The 15,253-nt window shown below is 34.3% G+C and overlaps 1 protein-coding gene across 3 annotated transcripts in view; it reads right to left on the reverse strand.

The window, feature by feature from the left end:
* The window catches only part of ppil6 (peptidylprolyl isomerase (cyclophilin)-like 6), a 69,860-nt gene that overhangs the window by 38,035 nt on the left and 16,572 nt on the right, over positions 1 to 15,253 (reverse strand). For 2 of the 3 annotated variants that reach the window (XM_069887584.1, XM_069887582.1), the window contains exons 2-3: positions 12,971 to 13,066; positions 5,891 to 6,079 (exon numbers count right to left, since the gene is read on the reverse strand). In XM_069887584.1, the coding sequence (XP_069743685.1) occupies positions 5,891 to 6,079; positions 12,971 to 13,066 (285 nt within the window). The remainder of the gene's footprint in view (positions 1 to 5,890; positions 6,080 to 12,970; positions 13,067 to 15,253) is intronic. The other variant, XM_069887583.1, reaches the window with a different exon arrangement.

Here is a 15,253-nt window from a genome sequence, read left to right on the forward strand (position 1 = left end):
TGCGGGAGCGCTGGAGTCGAATCCACGGATACTCGGTGACTCTGGGGGGACTCTCGGTTGCTTCTCTTTCTCTGACTGAAAGAGGCATTTCAGCCAATTTCTATCAAAGGCAAATATGTCTGCCTTGCAGCAGACAAAAGGAAATTTGGTGTAATATGAGACTTTTTTATTATATAACAATAAATTGAATCTTGAATCTTGAAAGAGGCACACGGAATACAGTTCTCCGTAGCCATGCCACCTGGGGGAGCCAAAGACAAAGGGCACCATCCAGAGAGGGTTGTTGACTTGGTTGGGAGTGTAACCTGGCTGTTAAGGTCATTCTTACAGATTTGAGGCTGGGAAAAAGTCTTCTCGGCAGTTTCCAGAAATTTTCATTCAGATCTTCGTGTGGACTCAAATTTATTTTCAACTTTTATAGTCCTATGGGATACTAGGATTCATTAATAGGGGGATTGAATTCAGTAGAGAGGTCATGTTACAGCTCTATAAATCTCTGGTGAGACCACACTTAGAGTATTGTGTTCATTTCTGGTCATCTCATTATAGGAAGGATGTGGAAGCTATGGAGAGGGTGCAGAGGAGATTTACCAGGATGTTGCCTGGATTGGGAAACAAGTCTTATGAGGCGAGGTTAGCAGAGCTGAGACTTTTCACTTTGGAGAGTAGAAGGATGAGAGGAGACTCAATAGAGGTCGACAAGATTATGAGCAGTAGAAAGGGAGGGAAGTTTAGAGGAGACATCAGGGGTAAGTTTTTTTAAAACACGGAGAGTTGTGGGTGCCTGGAATTCCTTGCCGAGGATGGTGGTGGAGACTGGAACTTTGAGGGCATTTAAGAGACTCTAAGACAGACACATGGATGAAAGGAAAATATTGGATTATGGGGTTCATTCTTTTCTGGATTCTTTTTCTAAAGCAATTATTACAGTTATTACATAGAAACATATAAAAATAGGTGCAGGAGTAGGCCATTTGGCCCTTCAAGCCCACACCACCATTCAATATGATCATGGCTGATCAGTACTCAGTTCCTGCCTTATCTCCATACCCTTTGATCCCCTTAGCCACAAGGGCCAAATTTAACCTACTCTTAAATATTGACAAGGAACTGGCCTCAAGTACTTCCTGTGGCAAAGAATTCCACAGATCCACCACCCTCTGAAAGAAGAAATTTTTCCTCATCTCAGTCCTAAAAAATTCCCCCTTATCCTTAAACTGTGAGCCCTGGTTCTGGTTTTTCCCAGCATTGGAAACAACCTACCTGTGTCTAGTCTGTTTAAACCCTTAAGAATTTTATATGTTTCTATAAGATCCCCCCCTCAAACTTCTAAATTCCAGAGAATACAAGCCCAGTCTATCCAACCTTTCTTCATATACAAGTCCTTCCATCTCTGCACCCTCTCCATGGCGAGGATGTCCTTCCTCAGATAAGGAGACCAAAACTGCATGCAGTACTCCAGATGTGGTCTCACCAAGGCCCTGTACAGCTGTAGTAGGATCTCTGTACCATTTATTCTTAAGAAAGATAGGGACCCATTGAAAGGAGGATTTTATAAACCTATTTCTTTATTAAATGTTGATTATAAAATTGTGGCAAAGATTCTGGCTAATAGGTTAGCTATATATTTACCAGATTTAATTCATTTGGATAAGGTGGTTTTTATTAAAAATAGTTATTTGGGAGATAATATTGTGAAGTTGATTTCTTTAATTAATGTTTCTTGGGAGGAATCTAACCTACCAATGGTTATTTTGTTGGATGCAGAAAAGTGTAGAGTGGAGTTTTTTATTTAAAAATTTGGAGAAATTTAAATTTGGCCCCTTTTTTATTGGTTGGATTAAGGCTTTATATAGAAGTCCTATTGCTAGAGTCATGACAAATGGACAGTTATCTTCATCTTTTATGTTGACCAGATCGACGAGGCAAGGCTGCCCTTTGCATTAGTTATTGAACTTTTGCCTCAGGTGATTAGACAAGATAGTAATATTAAAGGTATTTAAGGTGAAATTTGATGAATTTAAAATTAATTTGTTTGCAGATGATGTTTTGATGTATTTAACAGAACCTCAGTATTCTTTATGGAACTTACATGATAGATTGGAATAGTATGGTGAAGTATCAGTTATAAAGTTAATTGGGAGAAGAGTGAGCTGAACTGGATTATTCTTTGTGTAGGCATATTGTGAAATTTAAATAGTCAGATCAGATTAAGTATTTAGGTGTTAAGGTAGTTAGTAATTATAGACATTTATATGAATTGAATTATTTACCCTTATTGTCTAAAATTAAATATGATTTGAATTGATGGAAAGATTTACTGATTACATTAATAGGATGAGTTAATTGTATCAAAATGAATATTTTTCCTTGAATTCAATTTTTCAGTCTATTTCTTATAAGATTTTTCAAATATTTTTTAAGGATTTAAATGAGGAAATCTCTATGGAAAGATAAAATGGTAAGGGTATCATTACAGAAATTAACTTGAAAATATGAATTAGGAGGCTTGCAACTTCCTAATTTTCAAAATTATTATGTATAAGCACAATTGAAATTTAATAGGATGTTTGAAGGAGATAAACCTTTGATATGGGCTAATATTGAATTATCTCAGATTGGTCAGAAGAAGATGGATCAGTTTATTTACAGATGGAATCCTAAATTATTGACTAATTATAATTTACCTGTTTTGAAACACTTAATGGATTTATGGTATTAAAAAAAAATGAAGTCATAGGTTCTCAAGGTAAGATTTCAAGCAAAACTCCATTGTATCAAAATAAGCTTTTTCCCCATTACACTTAATAATCAACTTTTGAAGTTATGGGATCAAAAGGGTATTAAATTAGTGCAAGATTGTTATGTAGTAGGATATTTTATTTCTTTTCAAAGAATGAAAGGAAATATGATATATCTTCGAATACTCTTTTCTTATTATCAAATTAAAGCATTGTTGGATAATTTTGGACATACTCTACGGTTACCTAGTTGATCTAAGTTTGAAATTTTACTTACTGAAGATGGTAAGAAGGGATTTATATCTGAGATGTAGGCTTTATGACAGAATAAAATGCTTAAGCTGGATATTCATAAATCTAGATTGAAATGTAAGGCATCGATTGGTTCATTATAATTTTATTCATCAATTATATCATTCCAGAAAAATTAAGGAAAAATAATTTTATTTCTTCAGATTTATGTTTTAGATATCATATGGAGGTAGGTTCTTTTTCACATTCTACTTGGTTATGTGAGACGGTAAAGCCTTTTTGGAATAAATTTAAGGAATTTCTAGAAGTTATTTTGAAAGTGAAATTTTTATTAGATCCTGAGGTGTTTTTTGTTGGGTAATATTAAAAGGATTAGTTTAGAATTGAAATTAAATAGATTTCAAATTGTTTTTTTTTGAGATTGGTTTTAGCTGTGGCTAAAAAATGTTTGGCAATTACTTGGAAAATGAGATTGATTTGAGTATCCATAGATGGCAAATGGAGTTGAGGTCTTGTATTCCACTGGAAAAGATAACATATAATTTACGCAATAATTATTTATTTTATCATAACACTTAGAGCCCATATTTGGATTACGTGGGGTTGAATTATTAAATCCCCTTTCCGCACATTAGTGGGGTTGCTCTGAACCATGGTAATTAATTGACAAATTTTGATGTTACGTGATCTCCTCTTTCTTTTTTTTCTTTTTTGTGGGTAGATTAGAGGGGGGTGGGTTGGGTGAGTGGGTCAGGGAAAGGGATTAGTTTTTAAAAAAATATTATGTATGTATTTTGTGCCTTTTCTAAGTTTTATTCATTAATTGTATGTTTAACATATGCATTTTGATTTAATAAATAAAATTTTCAATTAAAAAAAATTGAAATCTATACAGCAGTGTTCAGTGGCCTCTCTATCTCTAGATGGGTACATCTCTTCCATTTAGTTTTACCAAGATCTATAAGGATCTATCTAATCCAATACTCAAACATACATTATGAATCTAGTTCCAATTTAGGAATTTTTAAATTTAAAAACCTGTTTTATCTAGTCCTATCTCTCATTAATTTTTTTTGATCATCAATAATTGATCAATCCTTCTGCATATGGAAAATCAAAGGTATTATTTCTTTTGCAAATTTATTTAAGGAATAGCTGGCAAGTAAATATGACTTACCAGATATTCATTTTTTTTAGATATTTACAGATTGGAAATTTCTTAAATACCATATTTCCATTTGTATATCCACCAGATATAGTTAATAATATTTTTCAATTGAATCCTTCTTAGAAAAGATTAATTGGAATTATTTGATATGATATGATAGATTATTGAAATTACATCCAGTATTTCATGATAAGATTAAAAAGGGTTGGGAACTGGAACTTGCAAGACCCTTATTGGAGGACCTATCGGACAAGATTCTTAAACTGGTAAACACATCTTCAATAGGTGCCCGACATTCATTAATCTAATTCAAAATGGTGTATCGTCTTCACACGAACAAAGATAAAATGGCTTGCATCTTTTCAATGTTAACCTTACTTGTGACAGATGCAAATCTGATATTGCTACATTGTTTTGGTCTTGTCCATCCTTAGAAATCTATTGGAAATTTTTTAAAAACATTTTTTCAACTGCATTTCATGTGGAGCTACGACCCAATCCAATAACTGCTCTTTTTTGGGGTTATTGAATCAGACATAGGAAGTTTTTCTGTACCTGCACAATAGGTTATGGCCTTATCTACGTGGTTGGCTTGAAGAGCCATCTTATTCAAATTGAAAGACTCCAGACCTCCAACAGTGTTTCAATGGTTCTGTCATATGATGTCCTATTTAAATTTACAAAAAAATTAATATCACGTATTTGATTCATGGGTGAAATTTGAAGATACATGGCAGCCTTTTATGTTGAATTTTCATTTGATGTAAATGTTTCTTTTAAAATGTGATTAGATGCACTCACTCTTTCAGATGAGATATAGTCTTCCCTTTGTTTTTTGATTTCTGGTATGAATCAAAAGCTACCAAATATATGTAACCCCCAGGATAAGCTGCTCAGATTTATTTGGTTAGTTTTCTTTTTTTTTAATAGAGTAATATTTTAGATATCTTTTCTGTCTTCACTCAGAGCAGTGGAGGGGGGACCGAGTTTATACTATTTGAAGTTTTATCTTGAGAGAGAGAGAGAGAGAGAGAGATACACATATGTAATATTGTATTTTCAGTTTCATTCCCTTTTCTTCATTGTATTTTATTGTATTTATTATAAAAACTGATAAAAAAAGATTGAAAAAGAAAGAGGCAGCTGACTGCTAAAACTTTATTAATAATATTAATTTTAATATTTGTATATAGGTTATATTTATATATATAATTTGTATGTATGTTTGCACTGTTTTACAGAGTGTACTAGACAGCACTGTTTTGTCAGGTTGTACTTATACAATTGAAGAATAAATACGTATTGCTTCCTTCACCTTGAACTGTCATCCCTTTGTAATCCCAATTTTATCAGGATTTGACAAGGTTGTTAAAAGTGCAGCAATAACCAAGGTGCTTTATTGAAGAGCTATTACACATGAATGAATAATATTACAGAAGTAAAGGACTATTTGGAAAATGTTGGTCTCCAAACTGCTCATGGAGACCAAAATAGTGTGCAGGGAGAAGGCCAGTCAAACACAGATCTGAGCTAAATATGTGCTGGACATTCTATTATCTAGTTTTATATTAAAATTTACAGATACCCTTACCATTAATAGATGAAAGGTTCACATATCTTAAACCTTTGCAGGCTCTTCTGCATTAATTCTGAACCTATCTCATTTGATATAAGAAAAGGGACATTCAGGAGGAAAGCCTAACATTCCAAGGAAATTTGGGGAACTCACCTTGGTGTCCTTAAGGTACTTTGAATAAAATTCACTGGCTATAGCTTTGTACAGTGATTTGGGTCTGTAATCTGTGTAACTGAATTCAGTGGTTGCCCATTCCAGGAAATTATTCTCATCACCAAGAATCTGGCCATTAAGGAAGCACATGACACAAGAATTGAAGCCCCAGACATTATTTCCTCCTTCCTGTAAAAAAAACTTGCACCATAATATGCACATAGAACACTGTCAAAGGGAATCCAACAATGAACATTGATGAAAATTAGTATAAATTGCAGAGTGAGTGCAGATGATGGCCATTTGTTATCAAATTATTTAATTACCCGAAAGTACCTCAAATGGATCATTAATGTTTCCTTCTGATGTGCCAGTTGTTTGATGCCCCAACTCAATAGATAATTTACAGCTTCTGTGAAATGAGTCTTAATAACCCATCAATTTCTTTTTTTTTTAAATTTTTTTATTTTTCACACCATAAACCACATTGACCATGATACATACATTTTCCTTTTCAAATATATACAGTGTCATTTTCTCCCCCCCCCTCCCATCCCACCCTCCCTACCTCCCCCCCATCCATTTAAAGTACAAAATCTAAGATACATTAAACCAGTCAAACAATGTTGTCATTCAATAAAAATAAACAAGAAATTCCACTGAGTCAATTCTTTTCATTTCCTTCTCCTTTCGTTAATTTAGGTAGTGAATGTCCCCGGTAGGTTTTCTCTATTGTGTTTCATGTAAGGCTCCCATATTTGTTCAAATATTTCAATATTATTTCTTAAACTATATGTTATTTTTTCTAATGGAATACATTTATTCATTTCTATATACCATTGTTGTATTTTCAAATTATCTTCCAATTTCCAGGTTGACAAAATACATTTTTTTGCTACAGCTAGAGCTATCTTAACAAATCTTTTTTGTGCATCCTCCAAATCAATTCCATATTCTTTGTTTTTTATGTTACTTAGGAGGAAGATCTCTGGATGTTTTGGTATATTGTTTTCTGTAATTTTATTTAATATTTGGTTTAGATCTTCCCAAAATTTTTCTACTTTCTCACATGTCCAGATTGCATGAATTGTTGTTCCCATTTCTTTTTTACATCGAAAACATCTATCAGATACTGTTGGGTCCCATTTATTTAACTTTTGAGGTGTAATGTATAGCCTGTGTATCCAGTTATATTGTATCATACGTAACCTCGTATTTATTGTATTTCTCATCGTTCCAGAACATAATTTCTCCCATGTTTCCTTTTTTATCTTTATATTTAAATCTTGTTCCCATTTTTGTTTAGTTTTACCATTTGTTTCCTCATTCTCCTTTTCTTGCAGTTTAATATACATATTTGTTATAAATCTTTTGATTATCATTGTATCTGTAATCACATATTCAAAGTTACTTCCCTCTGGTAACCTCAGACTGCTTCCTAATTTGTCCTTCAAGTAGGATCTCGATTGGTAATATGCCAGCACTGCATCTTGAGTTATGTTGTATTTATCTTTCATTTGTTCAAAGGATAATAATCTATTTCCTGAAAAACAATTTTCTATTCTTTTGATCCCTTTTTTCTCCCATTCTCTAAAGGAAAGGTTATCTATTGTAAAAGGGAGTAACTTATTTTGCGTCAATATTAGTTTTGGTAATTGGTAATTTGTTTTATTCCTTTCTACATGAATCTTTTTCCAAATATTGAGTAGATGATGTAATACTGGAGAACTCCTACGTTGTACCAATTTTTCATCCCATTTATATAATATGTGTTCAGGTATCTTTTCCCCTATTTTATCTAATTCTAATCTAGTCCAATCTGGCTTTTCCCTTGTTTGATAAAAATCTGATAGGTATCTTAATTGTGCGGCTCTATAATAATTTTTAAAGTTTGGCAGTTGTAAGCCTCCTTGTTTATACCATTCTGTTAATTTATCTAGTGCTATCCTCGGTTTCCCCCCTTTCCATAAAAATTTCCTTATTATTTTCTTTAACTCCTTGAAGAATTTCTCCGTCAAGTGTATTGGCAATGCCTGAAATAGGTATAATATCCTTGGGAAAATGTTCATTTTAATACAGTTTATCCTTCCTATTAGTGTTAATGGTAAATCTTTCCAATGCTCTAAATCGTCCTGTAATTTTTTCATTAGTGGATAATAATTGAGTTTATATAGATGGCTGAGATTTTTATTTATTTGTATGCCTAGGTATCTTATTGCTTGCATTTGCCATCTGAATGGTGATTCGTTCTTAAATTTTGAGAAATCCGCATTATTCATTGGCATTGCTTCACTTTTATTTACGTTAATCTTGTAACCCGACACTTCTCCATATTCCTTCAATTTCTTATATAATTCTTTTATTGATAGTTCTGGTTCTGTTAAGTATACTATAACATCATCCACAAATAAATTGATTTTATATTCCTTGTCTTTTATTTTTATCCCTTTTATATTATTTTCTGTTCTTATCAATTCTGCTAGTGGTTCTATAGCTAACGCGAACAATAAGGGTGATAGTGGGCATCCCTGCCGTGTTGACCTGCTTAAGTTAAATTGCTTTGATATATATCCATTTACTGTCACTTTCGCCAATGGCCCCTTATATAATGCTTTAATCCAATTAATATACTTCTCTGGTAAACTGAATTTTTGCAATACTTTGAATAAATAATTCCATTCTACTCTGTCAAAGGCCTTCTCTGCGTCTAAAGCAACTGCTACTGTTGGCGCTTTACTCCCTTCTACTGCATGAATTAAGTTAATAAATTTACAAATATTGTCTGTTGTGCATCTTTTTTTAATAAATCCAGTTTGGTCTAGATTTACCATTTTAGGTACATACTCTGCTAATCTGTTTGCTAATAGTTTAGCTATCATCTTATAATCTGTGTTAAGTAATGATATTGGTCTATATGACGCTGGTGCGAGTGGATCTTTCCCTTGCTTTAGTATTACTGTAATTATTGCTGTTTTACATGAATCTGGTAAGCTTTTTGTTTTATCAATCTGGTTGATTACTTCCAGGAGGGGAGGAATTAATAAATCTTTAAATGTTTTATAGAATTCTATTGGGAATCCATCCTCTCCTGGTGTTTTATTATTTGGTAATTTTTTAAAAATCTCTTGTATTTCTACTATTTCAAATGGTTCTGTTAATTTATTTTGTTCCTCTATTTGTAATTTTGGTAGTTCAATTTTAGTTAAAAATTCATCTATTTTCCCTTCTTTCCCTTCGTTTTCAGTTTGGTATAATTGTTCATAGAATTCTCTAAAGTTTTCCTTGATCTCCGTTGGATTATATGTGATTTGTTTGTCTTTTTTCCTTGATGCCAATACCATTTTCTTAGCTTCTTCTGTCTTAAGCTGCAATGCTAGAATTTTGTGCGTTTTTTCCCCTAATTCATAATATTTCTGTTTTGTCTTCATTATGTTCTTCTCCACCTTATATGTTTGTAGTGTTTCATATTTTATTTTTTTTATCTGCCAATTCTCTTCTTTTAGTTCTATCTTCCTTCATTGCTTATTCTATTTCCCTTTCCAACTGCTCTGTTTCCTGATTATAGTCCTTCTTCATCTTGGTTACATAACTTATTATTTGCCCTCTAATGAACGCTTTCATTGCATCCCATAGTATAAACTTATCTTTCACTGATTCCGTATTTATTTCAAAGTACATTTTAATTTGTCTTTCAATTAATTCTCTAAAATCCTGCCTTTTAAGTAGCATGGAGTTTAATCTCCATCTATACATTCTTGGAGGGATGTCCTTTAACTCTATTGTCAATATCAAGGGTGAATGGTCCGATAATATTCTAGCTTTATATTCTGTTTTTCTTACTCTATCTTGCATACGAGCTGATAACAAAAATAGGTCGTTTCTTGAGTATGTTTTATGTCTACCCGAGTAATATGAATATTCCTTTTCATTTGGGTATTGCTTCCTCCATATATCCAAAAGTTGCATTTCTTCCATCGATTTAATTATAAATTTGGTTACTTTGTTCTTTCTGTTAATTTCATTTTGTCCACATTTGAATCCAAATTCAGGTTGAAATCCCCTCCTATTAATATGTTCCCTTGCGTATCTGCCATATTCAAAAAAATATCTTGCATAAACTTTTGATCTTCTTCGTTAGGTGAATATACATTGAGTAGATTCCAAAACTCCGAATATATCTGACATTTTATCATTACATATCTCCCTGCTGGATCTATTATTTCCTCTTCTATTTTAATTGGCACATTTTTACTAATTAATATAGCTACTCCTCTTGCTTTTGAATTATACGACGCTGCAGTTATGTGTCCTACCCAATATCTCTTTAATTTCTTGTGCTCCCATTCAGTTAAATGTGTTTCTTGCACAAATGCTATATCAATTTTTTCTTTTTTCAGTAAATTTAGCAGGTTCTTCCTTTTAATTTGGTTATGTATTCCGTTAATATTTAAAGTCATATAGTTCAGCGTAGCCATTTCATACTTTGTTTATCTTCCCTTTCCGTTTCTCCATCATCACCTTTCCTTCTTATCCATTTCTGCTTTCTTGTTTTGAACACTTTATAAGACAACATTTCTAAAACATCAAACATTTTCCTTATTCTCCTATTTAAAACTTCTTTAACCCCATTCTCCCCTCCCCCTCCTGAGTTGCCCTTTATCCCTTGTCGGGCAACCACATCTCCCCTCTCCATTTGGATTTGCGAATTCACTCGCAAACATCAACTGATTTTGTAGTGACCGTAACTCCTCCCCATCCAGCCCCCCCAGAAAAGATTTCAATTTTCATATGTAACAAAGGTCACTCTTTTAATTCCCTCCTTATTCCCTCTATTCCCTTTCCCTCCCTTATTAATTCTTGTCTATAGTCTAAATACTGATACATTCATGTATACACACTATATATATACACACATATACCCCTTTACACACATACATATAGTTCGTGGTCATTTTTACTCTCATTACATCTCTTCATCTCTCTGCTTGTTTCGTAGTTGTTCTGCAAATTTCCTTGCTTCCTCTGGATTCGAGAATAGTCTGTTTTGTTGCCCTGGAATAACTATTTTAAGTACCGCTGGGTACTTTAACATAAATTTATATCCTTTTTTCCATAAGATCGTTTTTGCTGTATTGAACTCCTTCCTCTTCTTCAGGAGTTCAAAACTTATGTCTGGATAGAAAAATTTTTTTTGACCTTTATATTCCAGTGGCTTTTTGTCTTCTCTTACTTTCTTCATTGCTTTCTCCAATATATTTTCTCTTGTTGTACATCTTAAGAATTTTACTAAAATGGATCTTGGTTTTTGCTGTGGTTTTGGTTTCGGGGCTAAAGTTCTATGTGCCCTCTCTATTTCCATTTCTTCCTGTAATTCTGGTCTTCCTAGGACCCTGGGGATCCAATCTTTTATAAATTCTCTCATATTCTTGCCTTCTTCATCTTCCTTAAGGCCCACTATCTTTATATTATTTCTTCTATTATAGTTTTCTATTATATCTATCTTCTGAGCTAACAGCTCATGTGCCTCTTTAACTTTTTTATTAGATTCTTCTAATTTCTCTTTTAATTCCTCTTCTTCCATTTCTACAATTGTTTCTCGTTCTTCCATATTTTCCACTCTTTTTGCCAATTCTAATATGGCCACTTCCATTTTATTCATTCTTTCTTCTGCATTCTTAATTCTTCTTTTTATCTCATCAAATTCTTGTAATTGCCATTCTTTCACTGATTCCATATATTCTTTAAAAAAAGATACATCCATTGTCTTGCTTTTCTCTTCTTCTTCCACTTCTTTCTGTTCTTCTTCTTCTTCCTCTGGGTTGACCATCTGTTGTTTCCTTGTTTTCTTTTTACCCTCTTCTTTCTTGTTGTCATTATTGTCTGTGTTCTGCACCTGCTGCTGTGCTGCAGGTGTCTCTCTCAGCTGTGGAGATCGACTCCGCAGCTGTTCCCCCTCCCGTCAGTGTGTTTATTTTCATGCGCGGTTGCGCACTTTTACTCGGCTCTGCGAGCCATTTTTGTAGTCCCGAGCCCGGGACTTCCACTGACCTGCGGGAGCGGGCTTCTCTCTCTGCGGCGGGCCTCTTCGGACAGGTAAGGCCTTCACCTTCTTCTTCCAACATTCTTTCTTCCTCTTTTCTTCCCGTTGTTTTCGACTTTTCTCTCTTCGCTGCCATTTTCTTCTCACCTTTATTTTTACTTTATTATAAATTTTAATCTTGTACCTTTGTGCTTTGTGTGTTTTTTTTAACTTTTCGGGAGAGGGCTGGAATTCCCTGACCGGCCACTACTCCATCACGTGACTCCCCTCAATCCATCAGTTTCTTCAGCCAAATGGGAGTAAAACACTAGCTCCCTATTGATGATAGGAAATTGAAATTGGCATGGATTGTCTCCTAGTTTGACTTTGCTTATACTTTGAAGATGGGTGCAGGCCTGAAACGTCAGTAATATGTCTTTACCTTCTATGAACACTGTGAGACCTGCTGACTTCCTCTAGCATTGCTGTCAGTTTGTACTCCCATTTTGAATGTCTGCAAACTGCTGAGGACTCCTTCCCTCAAACCCAAAAAATTAAGGATTGAACAACAAATTTCCCAAGGAATTAAATGTTTTACTTCAAGTAAACCATGCTGCGACTGAGCTGCAGCGGTTGCTAGAAATGTGAAGTAATGGAGAATGCTGGGAGAACCCAACAGAGCATATTTAAACATGAAGAAGAGAACTATTTCTGGCCTCCAGGTCACAATTTGGTCCGGGATTCTGCATGGGTTCTTTTACCATTCTCCATTCTAACCATGTGATGTAAAACCATCTGGAAATTGTAAGCCCCATCTCAAAGAGAAATTCCATGGATTTCCCAACTCTCAGGCAGAATGCCATGTTTCTGGGTTCTAATCTAACTATAGGACTCTTCAGTGCATCCCTGGTGAAAATCCCTAATGGAAGTGTGTGTTTTTGGGGCTCCAGTTTTGCAGTAGTCTACAAGGGATGAGTGATACTCACAACCAAATGATGAATATTCTATCAAAACAATGACTTGAAAGCTCCTTTAAATAACAATCAAAAAGTCACTATTACCTTCTTCATCTCAGCCAGGTAGGCATCCCAAGCAAATTCCAAAAGTGGACGTATCACTGGCTCAGCTAACTGGGAAGGAAATGTCAACCTCAGCACCTAGTAAAAAGAATTTCTTCATTTTTATATTTTTTTCTTTCAACCTATTGTTCCACACTTCCCTCTACATTTTGATACTTTTAATGATCAATGCACTTGCTAGCTCTTTAAAAAGAAAACATTCAGATTTCCACTATTTTATATGAACTGTTTTCAGATCTAGCTCTAACTTCTTGTAGACTTTCAATGCAAGAACTAATTGCTTATACACGCAATAAAAACCAATAATAGACAGTTCAACTAGATGACCAACCTCGCTAACACAAACTCTACTCGAGGTTAAACACTGGTTAGTGTAGCAGTTAGCACAACGCTGTTACAGCGCCAACATTCCGAGCCAGGTTAGAATCCCACACTATCTGTAAGGAGTTTGTATGTTCTCCCTGTAACTGCGTGGGTTTCCTCCCACCCTTCAAAACTTACGGTAGTTTTAAGTTAATTGGGTGTAATTGGGCAGCATGGCCTCATGGGCCAAAAGGGCCTGTTACTGCACGGTTTTCCTAAATTAAATTAGTGTCAGTGTTCTTCTAGTTAAATGTCTCTCCTGAGGCATGAAGATGTTTCTGTCACAAACTTAACTTCCACTGGAGGATAAAGACATTTCATCAGTCTTTTAATTAATTAATTAAGGTACCTCTCTAATAACTTTGGACACAAGCTCCTATCCTTGCTTGGATTCAAAGTGAATGGGTTCATATCTTGCAACAATAAATCCCACCTGCCAGTTTAGGCTACTCACCTAGTTAATAAATATTACATCTCTGTAATATTTCCTGAGCTCGCCAAATCAGTCTTTGTATAAGCCACTTATAGAGAAAATTTGAGCCCTGGGCCTCTTATCCATGTGACAATGAAGGGAGAAGGAATAGGAGGGAGGAACTATGAGTTGCATCTTCCTAATTTGAGATATAGAATTCAGAAACCAGCTGGAGATCAGTTGTAGGTGCAACTCTCACCTCCCACTCCACTGCTAGATTCACCAGAACCATATGCACTTTGGAACCAACTTCCCAGCATGATGACAGTCACGTCCAGCATAAACTCTGTCACCAAACTTAAAGAAATCTTTGTTTTTGAAATTTTATTTATTTTCCTTCATTTTACTACACTTTCATGAATTTCTGGTCATATAAATATTGTAGCTACTACTTTCCATTATAGTTGCTTGGATGCTAAAGGAATCTTGTTTGTCTATAACTTATTCAAACAAATGTGTACTAGAGTTAAGTTGAGATTTCCAAAGTTTATTACATGATATTAAACATTGTTAACATTAATATAAGTTGTTAAATGTTCAATAGAAAATTTCGGAAGAAGCTTTAACTATCTATTCTGCAGAGAAAAAGAAACTAACATCATATGTCCCAAGCAAGCAGAGAAAACTAGTTATGTCCCTGAAGTTCTAGGAGGCAGCATAAATTGTTAAATAAAAAAAACAGACAAGTGGCAAACATGAAACACATTTTAACCCCTACAAATATATTTAAATGCATTTATTATTTAAAAATTAACTTTAGTGTTTTTATTATTTAACATCACTGCTTTCTTCAGAAATGTATCTTGCTGAACCCTAATGTAGCTGAGATCATATGCAAGAATTTGTGTATCTTTAGTGCTTTGTGTGAAATGGTTATGTTTGTAATATTGATTATATTTGTTTGGTGTCCAGTAGTTTTAAAATTATTTACCAATCTTTGCCAGTTCTGTAGCCCAACCAATAGAACTAAAAACACAATACTGGAGAAACTCAGCTAATCAAAGTGTACATATGTAGCAAAGATAAAGATACATATATTGCTTTACCTTTGCGACATAAAGTACACTGTTTGACAACTAGTACTGCTGTTGTCTTACAGCTCCAAAGACATGGGTTCAATTCTGTCCTATGGTGTTCCAATAGAGGAGTTAGAATGTTGGTCCTGAGTCAACATGGGTTACCCCAGGTGATCTCATTTCCTCCCATATATTTTATTTAGACAAACAGCACGGTAACAGGTCATTTTGGCCCACGAGTCCATGCCACCAAATTTACCCCCAATTAATTGACACCCCTGGTAACGTCAGTTTCTGAATGGTGGGAGGAAACCATAGTCCCTGAGAAAACCAATGTAGACACGAGCTTGCACTGTAAAGGCGTTGCGCTAACTGCTACGCCAACCATCTCAAAGGCATGAGGGTTGATAGATT

The sequence above is a fragment of the Narcine bancroftii genome, chromosome 6 (assembly GCF_036971445.1).
Source record: "Narcine bancroftii isolate sNarBan1 chromosome 6, sNarBan1.hap1, whole genome shotgun sequence".
NCBI classification, from domain to species: Eukaryota; Metazoa; Chordata; class Chondrichthyes; order Torpediniformes; family Narcinidae; genus Narcine; species Narcine bancroftii.